The 20,607-nt window shown below is 52.5% G+C and overlaps 7 protein-coding genes across 8 annotated transcripts; 5 read left to right on the top strand and 2 right to left on the bottom strand.

The window, feature by feature from the left end:
• The first annotated feature begins 619 nt into the window (after positions 1–619).
• On the top strand, positions 620–4,065 carry LDX57_007006. Of its 2 annotated transcripts, XM_046088727.1 has the most exons (3): positions 620–1,294; positions 1,357–3,063; positions 3,122–4,065. In XM_046088727.1, exons 1-3 carry the CDS (start codon positions 966–968, stop codon positions 3,720–3,722), a joined length of 2,637 nt encoding a protein of 878 aa, XP_045944697.1. In that variant the 5' UTR covers positions 620–965; the 3' UTR covers positions 3,723–4,065. The 2 variants fall into 2 exon arrangements, with proteins under 2 accessions (XP_045944697.1, XP_045944698.1); XM_046088728.1 differs by having other exon boundaries at positions 1,357–4,065.
• Positions 4,066–4,202: 137 nt separating this feature from the next.
• On the top strand, positions 4,203–8,115 carry LDX57_007005 (cellobiose dehydrogenase). Its single transcript, XM_046088726.1, has 10 exons — positions 4,203–4,927; positions 4,983–5,161; positions 5,212–6,036; positions 6,091–6,583; positions 6,633–6,754; positions 6,802–6,895; positions 6,942–6,990; positions 7,043–7,134; positions 7,184–7,520; positions 7,575–8,115. Exons 1-9 carry the CDS (start codon positions 4,726–4,728, stop codon positions 7,459–7,461), a joined length of 2,334 nt encoding a protein of 777 aa, XP_045944696.1. The 5' UTR covers positions 4,203–4,725; the 3' UTR covers positions 7,462–7,520; positions 7,575–8,115.
• Positions 8,116–8,333: 218 nt separating this feature from the next.
• On the bottom strand, positions 8,334–8,983 carry LDX57_007004 (mannoprotein; the record flags this gene model as incomplete). Its single annotated transcript, XM_046088725.1, has 2 exons — positions 8,334–8,522; positions 8,633–8,983. 2 exons carry the CDS (start codon positions 8,981–8,983, stop codon positions 8,334–8,336), a joined length of 540 nt encoding a protein of 179 aa, XP_045944695.1.
• A 2,254-nt stretch (positions 8,984–11,237) lies between these two features.
• On the top strand, positions 11,238–11,687 carry LDX57_007003 (uncharacterized protein; the record flags this gene model as incomplete). The annotated part of the gene is made up of 1 exon (XM_046088724.1): positions 11,238–11,687. One exon carries the CDS (start codon positions 11,238–11,240, stop codon positions 11,685–11,687), a length of 450 nt encoding a protein of 149 aa, XP_045944694.1.
• A 1,168-nt stretch (positions 11,688–12,855) lies between these two features.
• Positions 12,856–14,536, top strand: LDX57_007002 (uncharacterized protein; the record flags this gene model as incomplete). Its single annotated transcript, XM_046088723.1, has 3 exons — positions 12,856–13,097; positions 13,152–13,850; positions 13,906–14,536. The coding sequence occupies 3 exons, from the start codon at positions 12,856–12,858 to the stop codon at positions 14,534–14,536; spliced, it is 1,572 nt and encodes a 523-aa protein (XP_045944693.1).
• Positions 14,537–15,108: 572 nt separating this feature from the next.
• Positions 15,109–16,948, top strand: LDX57_007001 (uncharacterized protein; the record flags this gene model as incomplete). The annotated part of the gene is made up of 5 exons (XM_046088722.1): positions 15,109–15,301; positions 15,349–15,483; positions 15,553–15,722; positions 15,770–16,843; positions 16,919–16,948. 5 exons carry the CDS (start codon positions 15,109–15,111, stop codon positions 16,946–16,948), a joined length of 1,602 nt encoding a protein of 533 aa, XP_045944692.1.
• Positions 16,949–17,676: 728 nt separating this feature from the next.
• On the bottom strand, positions 17,677–20,254 carry LDX57_007000 (uncharacterized protein; the record flags this gene model as incomplete). Its single annotated transcript, XM_046088721.1, has 4 exons — positions 17,677–18,173; positions 18,235–19,627; positions 19,679–20,112; positions 20,170–20,254. 4 exons carry the CDS (start codon positions 20,252–20,254, stop codon positions 17,677–17,679), a joined length of 2,409 nt encoding a protein of 802 aa, XP_045944691.1.
• Between the last annotated feature and the right edge of the window lie 353 nt (positions 20,255–20,607).

Genomic DNA, 20,607 nt, shown 5'->3' with positions numbered 1-20,607 from the left:
GACAGCCTGTCAGGATGGATGGAACGAGATGCTGCAAGAGGTTGCAACGTTGAGATAACTCTCAATCTGTCATCACTCTCGTGCTGCAGGAACCTCGCACCTGTGCCCCATTGCTCAATCCCTGCTTGCATCGAGGAGGGGGGTCACTCCCTCACTTACTGAATTTAGAGGACAACGCCGGACCCCTGTTTCAGTACTGTGTAGAAAACTCGGGTGCTGCGGGCCCCGAATGGAACAGGGTCTGGATAGCCGACAGTTCGGATTGGTTCAAAGGAGGGGGGGAGCCCTGCAGCGTTTGCGTTCTAATTTGGGTAGGAAAAGGGAGAAGAGGCCAATCACGGGGGTGACGGTGGAGCCAAGGGGGCTTAGCTGTACTGTGACGCTGGTCGTACGCTCACAATACACCGTACTGACGGCTGTCAGGAGGGAAAATTGGGACAATGGCCAGGGTCCAGTACCGGCCATTACAGGGTCTCGTGGGGCGGCGTTTCACGGTCTGCGGCTCTCAGTGGCTCGGCTTGACTAACAGACCTTCTGGGCTCAAGCTTATTCCCGTTTTCTTTTTTCTTTTTTCTTTTTTTTTTTTCTTTTTTTCCCTTTTATATGAGTCGCACTGGCTGCTCGACCGGCCTTGGATGATGCTATGAGGTTGGTGATGGTGATGTCGCTCCGTCTGCCGCTCTCGGTCTATCCTTCGTGACTCGTTCATTTTATTTGACTTCTGCCATCTACAACCTTCCTTTCATCCTCCTCCTCCCTCGTCCTTGGATCGTCATCCTCACTACGGAGTAACTTTCCCCCCTTTCGTCATCTCCCGCCTAATCGTCAGAAAGGAATAGCCAAAAAAAAAATCCATCCATCCACCCACCTCATACAAGCCCATTTCAATCACAGCTTCCTCGCCTCTTTCCCTTCCGTCCTGCCATGTCGCTGATCTGACTGATTAATCGTCCGGTCGTGCCGTCATGAAGCTCGCCAACTGTCTCCACGCCGTCGTGCGGCGTATCATTCCTCTGGCCCAGCGACTGCGCGCCTCGCCGGGTCATTTCTTCGATGCTTGCTGGGAGTTTTCCCGTCGCTATTTCTTCACCGTCGCCCTGTTTGCGCTGCTGGGTGCAAAGATCCTCCATCTCTACGCTCATATCTATTCGCTGCCCCCGCCCAAATTCCTGCTCTGGGGAATCACCTTCTTCTTCCAGGATGTCTGCGTCCTCATCCTCATCCGCATCCTGACCCAGCGGATCCCGTGGCGACCGGTCGCCATGGCCTCAGCCTTGCTGGTTATCCCCTTTAGGTATGTTGCTCCCCTTCCTGGAATGATTTGACGGAGTTTCGAAGATGCTAATTTATTGAAAGTCTAATGATGTCAGGAATGGCCGCCGCTAATACCTCCTTCTACGTCGTCACCGGCGCCGAGATTCACTGGCGCCAAGCCAAGACATTCCACCGTGATGCTGCCGCCATTCGCACGCTCCTCACCGGCCTGACGGGCTTCCTGATCGTGGAGGGCATTCTCTTGACGGTCGCATGGTTCACGGCAAACCAGGTGCATCGTGGGGCCGGCGGGGTGCTCAAGGTTCTTGCATGGCCGTTGCGTCAGCTGGGAGGATTGATCCGGAACCTAATTTATCGTGTCCGGGGCCGGCAACCTCCGATGCCTCTCCCCGACCCGCAGGTCTACGAGCAGATCGCCGTCGACGACTATCGTGACGACAAGAGCGACGACGAAGACTCGCTGCCGATGAACGAATCCACCAACGTGGGAGCCTCGCATAAGAAAGACTCGCTTCTGAAACGGGCAGGTGTCCTCGTGCCCTTCACCCTCCTGATGTTTTTGCGCGCCCTACGTCCTTGGGACCCTGCCTTCTGGTTCCTGTCCGGCGCTCTGCCCTTCACGCCCTTCACCGATGGCAGTCATCGCCCTTCGCCCGTCGACACGTTCGGCATGCCCGGCGACTATCGCTGGTTGGAGGGCCGCAGCTCGCTGGCGGAAACTCCCGTCTGGGACTGGATGCCCGAGAAGGCCTACCCCGGTTTCGAAGATTGGGATCACACGGAACGCCCGGAATTCCACTACAACCCCAAAGAGGATCCGCTGCACATCTCCAATCTGGATAACCCGGTCTTGGAGCCCATCCGGAACGCCCTGAAGGGCGAGAAGGGCGCCAAGATCAAGCACGTCTTTCTGTTGAAGCTCGAGAGCACTCGCGGTGACCTGTTCCCCATCCGCAAAGACAGCTTCATGTGGAACCGCATCGCGGAGTCATACAAGGACAAGAAATTGCCCCCGGAGGTGCAGCAGCGCATCGCCAACCTCACCCGGACGGCCGAATTCTTGACTGGGTTCTCCGACGGGTTCCACCACAACGATACACTGCACGCCGGTAAGAAGACGTACGGCGGTATCGCGGCGAGCAACGCTTTCACCACCGGTACCTACACGCTCAAGAGCGTGACGGGTACCGTCTGCGGTATCACGCCGTTGGTCGCCGACTTCAACCGCGAGTACCAATACCACATCTACCAACCTTGCCTGCCGCATATCTTCAACGCGTTGTCCCACCAAGACGACATTACGAACAAGACCGACGATTTCCGCACCTGGCCTTGGCATTCGAAGTGGATGCAGTCGGTCACCGACAGCTACGACAACCAGGACAAGTTGACCCCCGAGCTAGGGTACCACGACATCCTGACCAAGGAGCGCATCGAGGATCCGGAGGCCAAGCACTATCCCCCGGAAGGCAAGGAGGTCAACTACTATGGCTACGCAGACACCAATCTTCGCGAGTACATCCGTGATGCTATCGACGAAGCCGAGAGTAACCATACGCGTCTGTTCCTGACTCACCTCACCGGTACCACCCACCACCCGTGGGGGTTGCCCGACGACGACCTGTTCCAGGAAATCATTGAGTCGTCGTGGACTAGCGGATCCAACGGCGATCTGAATCGGTATCTGAACACAATTCACTTTGTCGATGGGTGGCTTCAGGAAGTCCTGGACATCCTGCAGGAAAAGGGGATCGCCGATGAGACGCTGCTTGTCATGATGGGTGACCAGTAAGTAGAAATGTAAACGGGTGTAGATGACTGGTGCTAACCTGACTTTTTTTTCCAGCGGTTTGTCCCTCCCCAACGACGGCGGATCCACCCCCTATGACAATCCCCACATCGGCAGCTTCCACGTCCCCATCGTCTTCTCGCACCCAAAGCTCCCGCAGGTCGAAATCAAAACCCCCGTTATCTCTCAACAGATCGTCCCCACTATCCTTGACCTGTTGGTCGAGTCCTCGTCGCTGGGACCCAACGGCACGCACGCGGCTAAGGACATTCGGTCACTGTACGAGGGTCAATCGATGATCCGCGAGCTCATTCCCCAGGACGCAAAGGACAAGAAGAAGCAAGATTGGCAGTTCACAGTCATGAACACCGGTGGTTCCTGGCTGGCATTGCGATCGGCGGCCCGTCCCAAATATCGTCTGGTGATCCCGTTGATCGACGATCTCGAGTGGCGCTTTACCGACTTGGAGAAGGACCCTAACGAGAAGAAACCGTACAAGGATTTCAACCTGGTGGATCTGGCTGAAAAGCTGGATAAAGAGTACGGTGAGGACGTTGTGGACTGGCTTCGCGATGCAGCCCATGTGGCGCAATGGTGGGTAGTGGATAATTGGCACCGCTACCGATATCACCCCAAGCCCCCTAAGCACAAAGGTTGAGGGATGATTTTTTTCGCCAAAAACAAGGAAAAAACGAAAAGCCAAAAAAAGCCAGAGAAGGACAGGATATGATCCCTGCCTTCTCCCCTAATTTCCGCCTGCTTTTGGAAAAGAAGCAGTGCTCGTCGTCCGAACCCTGTGGCCCTGCGTTTCTTGGAATCACGCAAACCGGATTCGTCGCACCCGATGCATGTCGCTGGCACCGCATGGGTAAAGGGCTTTCCTCCGGACACGCGCAGGACTCCTCCGAGTCCCTGTACACTATTTCTCCGATCTACCCGTTTCTTGTCTATAGATTACGATTTTTTTGTTGATACTTCCAATGGAATATGGCTGATGATATATCCGGGTTTTTGAATTTTCTTTCTTTTGGGTTAACCGTATTCGACTGGCGGCATCGATCCCTGAGGGACCCCTGAAGCTTTCCATCAGCCCCCCTGTTCTGCCGCTTGACGTAGATTTAGGCGCCATTGCAACTACCGGAGAAGGCGTCCGGCTGTTCAGGGCGGAGAAGACGTGAAACCGCAGGATCCTGGGAGGATGAGTCGGCGTGCATTGGCACTGCGCGGCCATTGGGACCAGTCGGTATGCCAAGACACCTTGTTCATCTCCATCAATCAGCGGCTTGACATCACTAATGCAGGGAACGGGGATAAACCCGACCTGAGGCTATCGTCGATACTTGGCATGTCTCATGCCTCATGATCCTCCGTGTCTCGGGAGGCACGGTTGACGATCACCGTGCCTGACGGGAGATTTGACTCTCTATCCGCGACGCACTAATGCGACGTCTTGGCCCTACCGGGTAATTCGCGCGCCGGCGATAGATAGACAGCTCCAACTATCAAACTCTTCACGGTATCGTCTTGCAAATTTATGGCCTGTCATTGGTCCATGCTAGTTGTGTCACCGGCAGGGTACGCTTTGAAGAAGGAGAAGGCTCGACCAAACCCTCAATTTACCCAGAACCGCTAATGCCGCCCCCAGACGCTATGCTTTTGAAATGGATCCACGGACCGGCGCTCGAGCTGTCTGCTGCGTCGCTTTCGTCCTGGTCATCTGCCTGGCCTCTTTCATATATTTAGGACTCGATGCTGCCGTGGCAGACTTGCAATCCTGTCGTCCGATCACGCCTGGTTCCCTGGTCCTCTTCGCAATGAAGCTGGTGAATCGTGTGCTCGCTGCCTTTTTGGCAGCTAACTCTCGTGCGTTCAACCTTCAACATGAGATGTCGTCGCTATGCAAGCTAATCTCCTCTAGTGCTGCAGACATGTCTCGCCCAGTCGACCGATGCAGAGGTCTATACCGATTCCGAGACAGGCATCACGTTTGATACGTGGACTGTCCCGAAGAGTACGACCGCTGGCGGTCTGACCTTTGGTCTTGCTCTACCCAGCACGGCTCTGGATGAGGACGCGAACGAGTTCTTGGGTTACCTAGTATGCTTGCGTCCTATTGTTCTATGCGGCGATTCTAACCCAACACCCAGTCATGTGCCTCCGGAGACCAAGAAGCCACTGGCTGGTGCGGTGTCTCCATTGGCGGGTCCATGAACAACAACCTCCTCTTGATGGCCTACCCCTACGAAGATAGCGTCTTGACCTCCCTCCGTTTCAGCACGGGCTACGCAACGCCAGACGTCTACGCGGGCGACGCCAACGTCACCCAGGTCACCTCGCGCATCAACGCTACCCACTACACTGTGCTCTTCCGCTGCGAGAACTGCCTTTCTTGGGATCACAACGGCCAGACGGGGAATGTGTCCTCCAGCTCCGGGAAATTCGTGATGGGTTGGGCCCAGGCATCCGACAGCCCCGAAAGCCCGGCCTGTCCGGAGGAGATCTCGCTGAAGCAGCATACCGGCCAGGGCATCTGGGTGGCTACGCTGGACGAGAACGCCGCCAGCGACTCGTACTCGGACTGGGTCAAGAAGGCGAACCAGACGGTGCCTGGCGAGTGCTCCGGCGACGGCGGCGGCGGCAACGAGCCGGAACCCGTTCCCGTGCCTGGCAATGCCACCTACGACTACATCGTTGTCGGGGCCGGCGCAGCTGGCATTCCCCTGGCGGATCGCCTCAGCGAGGCGGGTCACAGCGTCTTGCTCATCGAGAAGGGACCCCCGTCGTCCGGTCGCTGGGGTGGCACCACCAAGCCGGCTTGGTTGGACGGGACGAACCTGACGCGGTTCGACGTGCCGGGTCTCTGCAACCAGATCTGGGTGGACTCTGACGGGATTGCCTGCAACGACATCGACCAGATGGCGGGCTGTGTCTTGGGTGGTGGAACGGCCGTCAACGCCGGACTCTGGTGGCGGGTATGTCTCCATGTTTTATTTTGGACACACGGATACTGACGTCTCTATTTGCAGCCGAACTCCGCCGACTGGGACGAGAACTTCCCCGACGGATGGCAGTCGTCCGACATGCAAGCGCCCGCGGAACGGCTCTTTTCGCGCATCCCGGGATCCGACACTCCGTCTATGGACGGGAAGCTGTACTATCAGCAGGGCCCCAACTTGATCGCCAACGGGCTCGAAAAGGCCGGCTGGCAGTCCACAACGTTCAACGAGGCCCCCGAGAAAAAGAACCGGACGTATGGCCACGCGCCATTCATGTTCGCGAATGGCGAGCGCGGCGGGCCCATGGCAACGTACTTGGTGTCTGCTAGCGGAAGAGACAACTTTGACCTCTGGACGAACACCACCGTCAAGCGGGTTGTCCGCGATGGGGCCCACATTACCGGCGTCGAGGTTGAGGCGTTCATGGATGGTGGCTACAATGGCACAGTCAAGGTGACTGCAAACTCCGGGCGCGTGATCCTCTCGGCCGGGACGTTTGGAAGTCCCCGGATCCTGATGCGCAGTAAGTTGATATCTTGTGGAGTTCGCCGGCATAGGCTAAAGATGGACAGGTGGTATCGGACCGACGGATCAGTTGGAGAAGGTGAAGAATTCGACCGACGGTCCTACCATGATTGCGGAATCCGATTGGATCAAGTTGCCGGTGGGAGAGAACCTGGTCGATCACACCAATGTACGTCAAGTACCTGCTGGGGGTGAAGAAACTTGCTAACTATTCAGACCGATCTTGTGGCGACTCACTCGAAGGTGGTTTGGTATGACTTTTACGGGGCCTACGATGACCCGATTGAGAGCGATGCCTCCAGCTACTTGGGTAGGTTGATTCAAATGATTCCCCGAATAGCCGCTAACGTCTACAGACTCACGAACTGGAATTCTGGCTCAAGCGGCACCTAACATTGGGCCCTTGTAAGTTGTTCATTTACCATTATCTGGATGGAAGAAATTGTTAACAAATCAGGTTCTTTGACCAAATCACCGGCTCCGACGGCAAGGTCCGTCAAATCCAATGGCAAGCGCGAGTTGAAGGCGGCCATGAGACGCCTGATGGCCGTAAGTCCCCTTGACCTGTACACCCGAGGAATCCAAACTGAGTCTTTAGATGCCGTTACAATCAGTCAATACCTTGGCCGTGGTCTGACCTCGCGCGGTCGCATGACGCTTACAACGGGCCTTGACACGGTCGTCTCGACGCTGCCGTATTTGCGTGATCAAGAGGACGTTGACGCAGTCATCCAAGGTATCAAGAACCTGCAGAATGCGTTGAAGGGGACGGGTTTGAACTGGACGTATCCGGCTCCGAACACTACTGTTGAGGAGTTTGTCAACAACGTAAGCCTATATCCCCTCTCTTTTTATCCTGCTCTTGACCATTTCTAACTCGTCACTATCACAGATGCCGATTAACGCTGGAACTCGTCGCGCAAACCACTGGATGGGTATGTATCCTCTTCTTCTATCTCAATCCAGCCTCACTAATAATGATATAACAGGAACCTGCAAGATGGGCACTGACGACGGCCGCAACGACGGCACCTCCGTGGTCGACACGAACACCAAAGTCTACGGCACCGACAACCTTTACGTCGTGGACGCGAGTATCTTCCCTGGTATGATCACGACGAATCCCTCCGCTTACATCGTGACGGTGGCCGAGCATGCGGCGACCAAGATCCTGGGGGGCCAGAGCTCGCAGACGGAGCAGAGAAGGTGGAAGCCTCACGAGCATAGACATGCACTCTAAGAAAGTTGTGTTGTTTCGTGAGGTGATGGGAGAAGGGGATGGGATATGATTTAGTGGCGGTGTTAATCTATACGCTTTTCCTTTCTATACTCTAATCCGCTCTGGTGGTGGGTAGAGTCTTCTTTTAGACTATCAAGGAAATTCTTTCTAAAATAGTTTTGGCTTTCTGACTAAGGTAGAGGAGATGACTGCAGCTCCCAACACCATGAAGGCTCGATGTCTGTGGTGCCATCTGCTAAGATTCTCGTTATATATTTACCTCTCTAGGACAATACCAAGATCCATTCATCCTACAGCAATCATCTTCGTGAGATAGACCAATCATTGATAGCTGTCTGTATTCAAATTGCGTTCAAATTTCTGACTAAGAAAGCCAGCGCAAATGATCCCTTAACAGAAGAGTTGACCATAATCCACATGTGGATCCCATTTCCTACACCTCAAAAGACCCCGTGACCAAACCCTTCCCTGATGCTACGTAAACACCTTTGAGCAAGAGCTTAGCTACTCAAGAAAACGCCGCAAGTGCGCTCTCAAACGCCGCATCCAACTCCACGGTCTTCGACGAAATAGTCGCCTTATCCGCGGCAGTTACCTTTTTCTGCAAGGCGGTTGACAGGGTGTCTGTCTTGGTCTTGAGATTCTGAAGATCGAGTTGCACGATACTGCCGACGCCGGCGGAGACGAAGAGGGATTTCTATATCCTGTTAGTCCGAGCACTGATTTTGACGTTCCCATGAACGGAATAACCCAGATAAAGGAGGGGGCAAATAGGAGGTGGGGGAGGGAAGGAAGTATGGAACGAACCTTCGAAACCAAAGCACCCAACGAAGAATCAATGTTCGGTTCCAAACCAAGCAACGCCGTCGTGATGGCGCTACTCTCGGTGCTCGTGAACGCCGACGCAGCGTTGGTGTCCGTGGTGGCTTTGTCGATGTCATTCTCCACGGCCTGTTCCTTTGTCTGAATTGCCAGCGCCGCGGTCAGGCCGCCAGTAAAACCGTTTACGGCCGTGGTCAGGGTGTTTAAGTCCGTTGCTATTTTGGCAAGGTCGGTTTTGACGGTGGATGCGTCGCGGGTTGCGAGGACGGGGGAGGAGGTGATGACGGGGATGAAGAGGGAGAGGACGAGGAGGGGGAGGTGGGTTGGAATGTACATCTTGGTTGGTTTGGGTTGTTGGTGTATTGTGGTTTGTGTACTGTAGATTGGATGATAGTAATGAGGAAGGGAATTGGAGATGAAGAGGGAAATGGAGGCTTATATAGACATTCTTGAGTTGGTTCAGCGGGATTTCATGGTCTATTGACTCCTCGATCAGCAGCTTCGATCCCCTACAGAGGATGCATGTCCTCGGCAGAGCACTGTAGAGTTCAGGTCTCACTATAACGTCAACGTACATCAATTCTCTCGTATACTCAATCAATTTGAGTATTCATCATCCAGTGGCGAAATGGCATGACCATAATTGGCATGTGAGGACGCGCCTACCTAGGCATCATGCCATAAACTGTAAGAACAAACCTCTTTCCCTGCATACAGAGTGAGGAGCTGCCCGATACAAAAGAGGAGATTAATCTATCGCCATCTAACCCCGGATCGACGTGCCAATCGATCCCCTGATTACCCCACAGGACAAGGTTCTTCACAAACAGCCAAGAACTGTGGCGTGGACGATCGTTGCTGTTATCTGGTTAGTGGAGGACGCGATGTAACCTGGTTTGTATCTTGGACTGTAAGTGTGGCTGCTGCGTCTGAGAACGGAATACGTTGCGGAAAGGATAGGAGTGGTGGGAATTATTGAAGTCGGATTTCCTTTTGTTTAAGTGCGGCATCCGAGGTGAATCTAAGCATGATTGGCATGTGCTTGTGTTAGGTTTGGAGATGATGACGGACATCGGAGATCCACGGAGATCAAGATCAGGTCGAGCAGGGATATTGGGTCTGGACTCTCGTGAATGAAACTCTGTACCCCGGATTTAGCCTGTTTACCTCTGACTCAATTCATTTCAGGCACCCCGAGTATATCTCGTTTCTCCCGAACGGCTGACCTCATTTCCAACTACCCAGTCAAACTGCTCCCAATAGGTGTATCCTTATGTATCTCACACGCTCTGCACCGGGTCCCTCGGCTATTTTTGTCGCTCTGTTCTTTTGCATCTATAGTTCAATCGTTGAGAATAGAGGCGTGATGACTTCTGATCCTTGCGTCCGGTCTTCCAACCCGGGGTGATAAAAACTATCCTTGTTCATTTATCTCTTATTCATGCTTTCTAACAATTCCTGTCGCTCCAGTGTGTTCAGCTGGAGCCAGAACTACTTCTGCGAGTCCACTTTAGTTACCCAGATAACCTACTTTATTACCCTTCCCAAATGAGTTGTGCCCGAACAACCCTCGACATATATTCTGTCTATGACAGCTATGTTATGGTAGGTTTGTAGTTTCAGATGGTTACATAGGAAGTTAATTTGTGTTGAAAGGAGCCGGTGCCGATTTGCTGGGGACTGAAAGGTATGAAGCGAGAAATATGACGAAAGGCAAGGTTTTTAAAGATTCCGATAATGGTATTGAGGACTCGGATCGACGAGGTTGGAAAGAAAGGTCATATTGGCCCAACACCTCCTTCTGGGAGAGTCTTCCCTTTCTTACCCCTTTGTTATCACAAAGACCCTAACCATCCTCCTCAGAGGAATCCCATAGGTCAAGGTGGATTAGGCGATAGATTTGGACACAATGGCGCAGGGCGTTCATAGCGACTCTCAAATCGTAGATTGGGGTTCGATATTAGTTATTCCGTCGTTCAAATCACTACAGTTCCATTTAGCGCTCTATAACTTGGCGTTCTTTATTACCGGCATTGGCATCAGCAGCTTGTGGGTAAGAGTATAGGCTATGGGGCAGAACCGACACATATCTGGATAGTATCGACAGCTTCTCGCAAACCTTTCGACATCACCTGCCTACCCGGTGAATCATATATGGCCTTTTCCACAGTGTTAATGGTGAAATACATTCTAAACCTTTCTCTTTGTCTTTAGACTGGGAAGCTTTCGAATACCCCACCTGCAGGTCCCGTGCATTGAACATGAAACATGGATGCGGTGGACAAAACGGACTTTGCCTGAAAAGGTCAATGACCATATCCCAAAGGCCTTGTCTCCTGCTTTCGAAATGGAATACACCCATGAGTCAAGTCAACATAAATACGTGGTGCAGGTCGCTCGCTAAATGTGCTCAATTTGGGCAGCCCTCGATCAATACCTTGAGTGTCGAACCTCGGATACAATTCTCAGGGACTGTACAAATTCACTGCTACTGTGCGAGTCAAATAGGCTCGTGTCTGTTAAACAGTCCTTGAACTTCCCTACGGCAGCATCTTCAGCTTAATAACAGTCTATTCTCGGTCCTGCAAAAATGGCGAATGAAACCGTTCTTAGTGGCCTTGAGCCGACCGCTTGTGATACCCGGATTCTATCTCTAGTCCTTCAGGACCAGGGACCCACCCAGCCCAAGCATTGGTTGCTCTATGTAGCACTGGCAGATGAGAAAGAACCTGGCGGCCGGTGCTATCAAGTCACAGGCAACCCGCTGTGCATGGTATACTGGGCACCCGACAAACTGATCAACATCAAGAAGTCCAAGTCCTATTTTGATACTGTCGAGTTGACTGTCGTCACTGAAAAAGAGGCAGCGATGGTGCAGGAAATTGCGAGTCAGGAACGACCCCCTCGAGCGCGGGATTGGTCCTCTAGGACGGAGAATTGTCAAGGCTGGACCGTGCGAGTGCTTAACAAACTCAATGAACGCGGAGTTGTTCCTCAGTCCAAAATTCGCTCCGTGGAGTCTATGATGGAGTCACTTTAGAGTTGATTGGTTCCAAGCGCGTTCTATAATCTCCGAGGACGTGAAGATATCTCGCATCGAAAGATTTGGGATTTCGGGATTATCCCCCTCAACAACAAATGATCTTATTCGAGTCTCTCATGCTGTTACATGTAAATAATCTAGTAAACTACTTTAATCGTATGGGTAGATGTCATTAGTAACATACGTACCCCGATATCGCACACGGCCTTTTAGCAGTTTTGTGCCGGACATTTACATGATTGTCATCACTGCGGCGCTTTGAACAAAAGTCGCTCACTGCGTGCGATTTTTAGTTTCATCATGATTGCTAGTTTCCCGTCAAATAATTTCCAATCCCTTCAGTAATGCAGCAAATATGTAAGACTGTTCGAATTAGTAATGGTTCGAGAGAAAGCAAACTATGCCTCGTGTGCGAGTGACAACCCCCGACAAACGGATAGAACCCGAATTAACCGAGGATTGCGAAAGCCAGCAGTCAGCTGGATATCAGAATCTTCTTCTCCAGAAATCCCCACGCACAAGAAGTGGACCGTGCCGCGGAAAACCGAGCAGCAGTCGGGGGTCAGGGCAGGCCAGTCTGGCAAAACTCCGGAAAACCGACTCGGCCCAGAATCCAGAAAATTTGCAGACAGCAAATGGGGCCGACCTGGCCAACTGAATCTGGCTATTCTGAGCTTTGACTGGCAAAATGGCTACTCCGTTGACTATCGAAGGCGTGCATGCCGATCGGAGCCTGAGTCTCCGAAAGGGATAGACATCCCTAGGCCTAATTCCCTCGCAGCAATCTCCGCGTCGTCAACCAGACAGGAACTCCAGAATATCCATTAATAATGGCCCCAGTCAACTCGGTCAATCTCCTATCTCGCGTATTGTGCGGAGTTAACGGACTCCAATTTATGGTGGATGCGGATGCGGCACAGCCAAGCATCGTCCAGAAAAGCTTGATCAACATTTGGTTCCTTCAGCTCCACGTCGACCTCCTTGGGGATTCCTATTGGTAATACGGTGGAGCTCGGTCTTGAACACAGACCCAAATGCCGACCGACGTCATGCTGGCCCTTTGACTAAGCGCGTCCTGTCCTGCTCTCGCCTTCTGTCTCTTCTTCTCCCCGGATTTCAGACTCGGATCCCCAGAAAATACTGTGTTCTGTTCGAAAAAGCCACCATGGAGGAAAGTCACGGTGTCCCGGACGCTGCTTTGGAGCAGAAAATATCCAATTCCTATCGGGAGAACCTCCCGCTGGTCGTTTCGGAGGAAGAGGCATTGTCGCATGCCAGAGCGCGTCCTAACGAAGCCCTGCCCCTGTTGCTCACGTTCGGAGATGGCGACCCTGACAATCCGCGAGCTTGGTCGAAGGTGCGGAAATGGTATATCACTTTGTTCGTTAGCATGCTGAACGTGGTCACGTAAGTCTCTCCGCGATCGCACACATAATCATAGACTAATATGTGAGTGTTCAGATGTTGGTGTGCCGGGAGTATCTCGTCCGGCGCCCCTGCCATTGCCTCGGAATTCGGCGTCTCGTCAGAAGTCACCACGCTGTGTCTTTCGCTATACGTACTCGGATATGCAGTTGGTCCTGTACTGCTGGCTCCTCTATCGGAATACTTCGGTCGGCAACCCGTCTACGTTGTGTCTTGGTTCCTGCTGTGCCTCTTCCAGATGCCCATCGCCCTGGCCCCGAATATCGGCACCGTTCTTGTCTGTCGCTTTCTGGCCGGACTCGCAGGTGGTGCGCCTCTGACCAATACCGGTGGATCGATTAGCGATCTGTGGGAGCGGAATTCCAGTGGTGGCCCGATGGCAGTCTACGGACTGAGCAGCACCTTTGGTCCGCCCACCGCGCTGATTATGAGTGGTTATATCGGTCGCAATGCGGGTTGGCGATGGATATTCTGGACGTTGATGGCCATCACTGGTGGGTTCTGGATCTTGCTGGTGGTGACGGTGCCGGAAACGCGACACACAATCATCCTGCAGCGCAAGACGCGGCGAGTGTCCAAGAAGATGCGCAAGGAGAACCTGAAATCTGCAGAATCAGTCAATGACGCGGCCGCGGGTGGTCGCAAGGGCTTACACGAGCTCTTTGCCATCACTCTTACTCGTCCATTCCGGTTCCTGTTCTCCGAGCCCATCACGCTCTTTTCTGCCCTGTACAAGTATGTCCACGTGATGCTTCGAGCCCTTGTTCGTCACTCTAACATTGACCTGCAGTGGCTTCCTCTACGGCCTCGTCTACCTTTTCAACGAAGCCTTCCCGCTTGTCTTTGGCGATGGCCACGGCTTTGATGTCGGCCAGCAAGGTTTGTCCTTCCTCGGCATGGCCATCGGCCCCATCATCGCCTTCTGCTTCTACCCCCTCCAAGAGCGGTACTACCTGCGCCGCGTCGCCGAGAACGGCGGTCGCGGTGTCCCCGAGGCGCGCATGTGGATGGCACGTCTTGGTGCTATCTTCATCCCTGCCAGTCTCTTCTGGTTCGGCTGGACCAGTTACCCTTCGGTTCACTGGGTCGTTCCCATCGTGGCGTCCTCGTTCTTCGGCGCAGGAATTTACATTGTTATCCTGAGTATTCTCAACTACGTCGTGGATAGCTACCAGACGTATTCCGCCTCTGCGCTGGCCGGTGTGATTCTGGCACGGAATCTGGTCGGTGCCGGATTTCCCTTGTTCGCCACTCAGATGTATAACCGGCTAGGATGGGAATGGGCGTCTAGTCTGTTGGGATTCCTGGCCATTTTGCTTGTACCGATTCCATTTATCTTTTTCTATATGGGTCGGGCGATTAGATTGAGAAGTCCTTGGGCTAGAGAGCATTTCGATCAGGATGAAGATCACCCTCATTAGTGACGTCTTTTTCCTGGCTACGAGACCTATCATGATTATGGAATAGAGCTACCTAGACAATGACGGTGGATATGGCCTGTGTTTAGATTTGTATAGGTTAAACGAACTTGTGTCTTTCTATGGTTATCCGCTACAGTCTTCAAGAGGGGATGGGTGGGTTCAGTCCACTTGCCGAGCTCGGGACGTGGAGATGCAGATCCTCAAGCATCGTCGCTATATTGCCGACAATCCAACGGAGTAACGATTCAAAGAAGGAAAGCAACATCTGCGATGCTCAACCCTGCACATTGCGAGCAGATGTCATGACTAACCTCGAGCGTTGATATGGGCGCTATTTGAAATTATTCCGTCGTGAATCCGACATCCCACGACTCTGGTTATCGAGCTGGAGACAAGGTTAAGAAGGCGATGCAATAACGCTAATGAGCCTGACTCCCCACGACCCGATACCTCGGATTGTGGAGTAACTGACCCCCTCGAACTCCATGGGGAAGAAGGATGCGCCACCAATTTAGAGTCATGTCTTCCTGTCCACTTTCATACCCACCACCCCTCAGAGAATCCACAGCACCATGGCACAAACAGACAAATCTACTGTTGAGTTGGCCGAGGATGTCGAAATCCAGAAGCACGCCACAGACCAAGTTTTGGTTGACAGTGAGGGATGCGTGCAGCAACTTCCTATTCCTAGCACTGATCCCAATGATCCGTTGAATTTTACGTTTTGGGAGAAGCTCGGAGTGATCGTGAGCTGCTGCTGGTTTTGTTGGTTTACCATCTCAAGATTGAGGAGTGGATCTAACGCGGAGTAGCATCGATGTCGCTTTCTGTGGTCGGTGGATTGGGTGCCATTCTGGATGTTTTTATCCAAATGTATACGGCAGATGGGAGGAGTGTGAATGAGGTGGTCTGGTTGTCTACCTTTCCATCGCTATTTGTGGGAATTGGTACGTCTTGCTTCCTCATACCTTCCAAGTCGATCCGGACTTTCCTCTGAGCAATAGCTAATAAGACAGGAAACTTCCTGATTCTCCCTCTCGCATTGGTTTACGGTCGCCGATTCGCAACTCTCCTGTCCACTATCATTCTCCTCACTGCGACAATCGGATGTGCCGTGTCAAATACCTGGGAACAACATCTTGCGTTAAGAATTATTCAAGGTCTGGCAGCCGGTGCTACGGAGTCGGTTCGTATCCCTGTTCCATCATCCCAGAACACGGCTGATTCGGTTAGGTTCTACCCCTTATACTCGCGGAGGTTACCTTCGTGCATCAACACGGTATGGTATATGGAATGTACTGGGCTGCTCAGAATGCCATTACGGGTGTTTTGAATCTTGCCAGTTCGTATGAAGTTGCAGCTCTCGGGTGGCGATGGTATTACTGGGTTTTTACTATCGCGATCGGGATAGGACTCGCCATTGTGGTCTTTGCCGGCTTTGAGACTTCCTTCCATCGAGGTTCACAGTTCATGAATGGCAGATTAGTTCTGACCGACCAGTTCGGAGTGACTCGCATACTCTCTGCACACGAAACCCAAGAGTACATATCCCAAGGCACCGAGGAAGCCAGTTCCAGCCAGAGCAGTCACAAGAAATCATATGTCGAGATGCTCAAGCCTTGGACCCCCCCTTTTCAAGGCCAAACCCTCCTCAAAACTACACCCCGAACATGGCTCCACATCTGCGAAGCTTTCACGTCACCCGGAATTCTCTATGCCACACTGCTATCTTCCGTCGTCCTCGGTGCCTCAGTAGGCATGTCTCTTTCCTACAACACCGTCCTCCTATACAGCTATCACTGGGCACCGGCCAACATTGGCCTCATAAACCTGGGTGGCGTCTTCGGCGGACTCGGCGGCATGCTTTACGGTGGTATCTTCGGCGACAAGTTCGTCCTGTACATGGCAAAACGCGCAGGTGGTATCCATTCCCCCGAGCATCGACTTCCGCTTCTCATCTTCCCTGGGATCCTATGTATTGTAACCCTGCTACTGTACGGCTTCACTGCCGAAGGTGGCACCAATCTCACGTGGGGAGGCCCATACATGGCATGGACATTGTACCAGATAGCATTCGTGTCGGTGTTGATTCTCTCGACGTCGTTTGCGGCAGAGGCGTGGGAGAGGAACCCGGGTCCTGCGCTGGTAGCTGTGGTGGGGACTAAGAACATCGTGGCGTTTGCCTTGAGTTATGGCATTAACCCGATGGTCGAGAAGTATTCATATTCTGTGGCATATGGGATTCTTGCTGCTGTTGTGGGCGGGGTTTTTGTGCTAGGGGCGCCGGTTTATGTCTGGAATCCGAAGGTTAGTGGTCCCATGCTATGCCTAGTTTCGGCCTTCGTTGAAGAGTCATTGAAGCTAACCCGGGGATGGTTCTAGTGGCGACGCTATATGGAAAGGAAAGGTTGAATAGTCAAATAGATGGGCGTCCGGAAATGAAGCTGAAGCTTCCACCCGTCAAGGTAAAGGAAATGAGTTTATCCTGGTCCATCAGCATCTTCAGCCACGACGCTTTGCGACATTCATATCGTGCCAATCTATATCCGGTTATGTTTCCCGGTTTCCCTGATAGAAGACACAGTTTCGTAGCATGTCGGATGTTTAGTCATGGCATTTAGACCAATACTTATCCCATAGTTGATGGGTCAAATTTACATCTCTATATTTTGGTTCTTCATTAGCCCCCTTTTCATTCGCTCCTCGCGTGTCGCGTCAGGCGTTAGGTGACCCTACAAACGACTCCGACCTTTATGAATAGGAATTGTCCGATCGGCCAAACTAGCAATTACCTTCAGAACGTTTTGAGAACTTGTCGCAGAATATACAAGACAAGCAGGCTTGAACAATGCACCCCATTCACCCCATAAGTGAGATGTGAGTGCGGATATGAAATACTGTAAGATGTAAGGGTGTTCTATCATACGCCTCGTGTGTGCTGTGAAAGCGATAAATAATGAGTAGGCACCGGCTATGTACGACGGTGGATACAAGAATGTGATCTGAAGACAGGAAAGTGTGCTGATGTAGTTTGCACAAGGTGATGTACGGAAAGCCGAGATCAATTATAGCTATACAGACCTGCGTCGTCAACTGACCACACTCTCTTGCCGTTTAAATATCGACAGTTTAAGCGCACTTCAAAGCATAGGCCTATCCCGCACCGTAAAACGTCCGTTGAGTTTGAGGTCCCTCGAGCTGGCCCCAACAAACACCTTATATTCGCCCTGCGCAACAGCCCACTTCTGCGCCTTCACATCCCAGTATGATAGATCTCTGCGTCTCAGATTGAAGTTGACTTTCTTACCCTCTCCCGCTTTAATATCGACTCTCTTGAACCCACGCAGCTGGCGAACAGGCTGACCCGCAGCCTCGGGGAAGCCAAGATAGAGTTGAGGCACCTCGGCACCGTCCACAGAGCCGGTGTTATGCACTGTCACCGAGACATTGCCGACTGTGTCCCACAAGTCGCTGTCTCCGCCAACAGAGTGGGCGCCCGTCGGGTATTTGGAGAGAGGCGAGGGATCGTGGACGTTCAGGTTGGAGTAGGAGAAGCTAGTGTAGGACAGACCATGACCGAAGGGGTAGCGGACGGTGACGTTGTTGGCGTCGAAGTAGCGGTAGTCAAGGTAGACACCTAAATTTGTTAGAATTTGATACGACAACGAAGCGGACTGAAATGAAAGGAAATGACATACCTTCGGTATAGTTGCACTGAGATGTATAGCACAGATCGACATTATAGTCGCTTTCATTCTTGACAAGGGAATAGATCAACCGGCCTGATGGGTTCACGTCGCCGTAGAGAACATCCGCGATAGAGTTACCGGACTCTTGGCCGAGAAGAGATCCGTAGAGGACAGCAGTGACGTTTTCATGCTCGATCCACTGGTCGATGAGTCTGGGCCCAACAGTGTTCAGCACGACAACCGTGTTGTTGCAGTTGTCCGCAACTGTGTTGACCATAGTGTCTTGATCGGTGTTGTACAGCTCCGTCCGATCAGCACCTTCACCGGAGAGGGCATTCAGAAAAACCAAGCAGACGTCAGAGCCGCTGGCGTAGTTCTCATATGACGGTGAAACGGCCGTGCTATCGGTCGATTCGGGGATTAGCGACGATCCGCCGCTAGAAGTGTACGTGTCGTTCAGAATCCAACGTAGCATAGTTCCGTCCTCAACGCCTCTGTTTGTCAGGGCAATGTGCGGCGTAATCAGGTAAGGATAAGAGGACTGGGCCGACCCAGTACCCGTGGCCAGGTGTCCCTGGTACGTAGGTCCGGATCCGTTAATATCCATGGCGGTGTTGGGGCCACCAGTAATGGCGCCGGCGTGGGCGCCAAAAACACTCATGACGCGAGGCTTGTTAAGCGGGAGGCCACCGTTGTTCTTGAGAAGAGCTAAGGACTTTGCGCCGTTTTGGCGGATCAATTTGGAGTGGTTCGTTCGCACATCGACGTATGCATCTTGATCCTGTACACTAGGCTGTTTGCCGTTATCCAGTCCAACGTGGAAGTATCCGATGACATTACGAATCGCCATGTCGTTGAACCGAGCCTGAGTCAGAGTGCCATTGGATAGGAGAGTCTCGATCGTCGAGTTGGACCAGATGCTGCTGGATCCGTAGTCCTCTCCGTTCAAGGCCGAGAGTGTTGCGCTGTCTTGGGCGTTGGCGTCTGGCCAGACGAGACCAGGGAAACCCAGCTCGGTCTTGAGATGCTTCATGAGTAGATCGGAGTTCTGGCAGGCCATAGTACCGTTAACCTTGATCATGGCACACATGACGGCGCCCATGCCGTTCCGGACAGCATCGTAGAAGGGCCAGAGGTAGGTTTCATGAAGCGTTTTGTCGTCGGTGTTAGAGGAGTAAGGCGCAGATGAAGCAGAGCTGGAGCCGGGCTCAGTGGCGCCGCCACCGGACGGAGGGCCACCAGATGATGCACCCCCAGACGGTTGAGGGGTTCCAGAGGCGGATGCAGCTGAGGATGCAGTTGACCCCGTCGACATCCCCGGTGGAGATCCTCCAGGGCCTCCACCACCACCGCCGCCGCCGCCGCCAGTTCGGTTGGTTTCTTGCTCATAGAGTAAAAAGTGCTATTCTTGTGTCAGTGAGTGTTCGTCTAGGTTAAAAAAAGAAGTAAATACCTTAGCACCCGGAATGACTCCAGCATCAGCATAGCCCTTGGTGCTTAATCCAGTAACCAATCCGTTCAAGTATGGATCGGGCCCACATCCCTCAACGCCTCTTCCTCCCCAGGGAGTTCTTCCCAATGGCTGACTGGTCGGACCAGACAGGACCTGCACACCTTTACTATAGAACTCGAAGCCAACGGCCTTAGCCTGGGCATATATAGCCTCCTCATCCCAGGTCATGGCAATCGCGTTGGCTTGACCGAAAGCAGATACGTAGAAGTAGTTCTGAAGACCCATCTCCCCGTCCAGGAAGGTAAGGGCGTCGAAGGTGCCATCGGTAGTGTTAACGTTAGAGCCGGTGATTAAAGAAAGCTTTTGGGCTGGGGTAAGCGATTCCACAAAGTCAGAAGCCTTCTCGTAGGCAATTTCCCAGCTGCCCAAGGCCACTATTCGTATAATCTTAGTCAGAAATTCCCAAGTGGTCGTTCAGGCAAGGGACATACCGCCATTAGACTTGAGGACGCCGATGGATTCAGCGCCTGCCAGGCCAAGAAGACCCGACGCTATAATAAAGGACAGTGATTTCATGATTTAATATGCAAAGAAAAGAAAGAGTGACCGTTTATTTGAGAGGAACGAAATCAGCGCTCAACCGGTCGCACATCTCCCTATATACCTTTAGTATCCTGAGGTGGCTACCACGCGTATATTGCCTCTCTTGAAACGGTTCATTTCTTCACCGGGCTAATTCAACGATGCCGAAACGAACTATTCACGGCTTAAGCGTTGACTAGGACATGTTAAGCTATGTTAATTCGTGGCCCATACCCACACCGGCTTTCCCGGGTCGGAATTTCCGAGTATTGAAGCTAGATAGGCAGCAAAATAAGCATTGGATAGAGTTTAGAGCCAATATTTAAACTATTATCAGATAATAGTGA

Source organism: Aspergillus melleus (genome assembly GCF_016097325.1).
Source record: "Aspergillus melleus strain CBS 546.65 chromosome Unknown contig4, whole genome shotgun sequence".
In the NCBI taxonomy this organism is placed as follows: Eukaryota; Fungi; Ascomycota; class Eurotiomycetes; order Eurotiales; family Aspergillaceae; genus Aspergillus; species Aspergillus melleus.
Note: the sequence above shows the minus strand (reverse complement) of the source record. Positions and strands in the feature narration are given on the sequence as shown.

Excerpts from the sequence above, each read along its gene's own strand:
- LDX57_007006 (XM_046088727.1), top strand. The coding sequence starts at position 966 with ATGAAGCTCGCCAACTGTCTCCACGCCGTCGTGCGGCGTATCATTCCT. Across the intron at positions 1,295-1,356 it reads TTGCTGGTTATCCCCTTTAG|TCTAATGATGTCAGGAATGG; the intron begins GTATGTTGCTCC and ends ATTTATTGAAAG. Across the intron at positions 3,064-3,121 it reads CTTGTCATGATGGGTGACCA|CGGTTTGTCCCTCCCCAACG; the intron begins GTAAGTAGAAAT and ends TTTTTTTTCCAG.
- LDX57_007005 (XM_046088726.1), top strand. The coding sequence starts at position 4,726 with ATGGATCCACGGACCGGCGCTCGAGCTGTCTGCTGCGTCGCTTTCGTC. Across the intron at positions 6,896-6,941 it reads CGATGCCTCCAGCTACTTGG|ACTCACGAACTGGAATTCTG; the intron begins GTAGGTTGATTC and ends TAACGTCTACAG. Across the intron at positions 7,135-7,183 it reads CCATGAGACGCCTGATGGCC|ATGCCGTTACAATCAGTCAA; the intron begins GTAAGTCCCCTT and ends CTGAGTCTTTAG.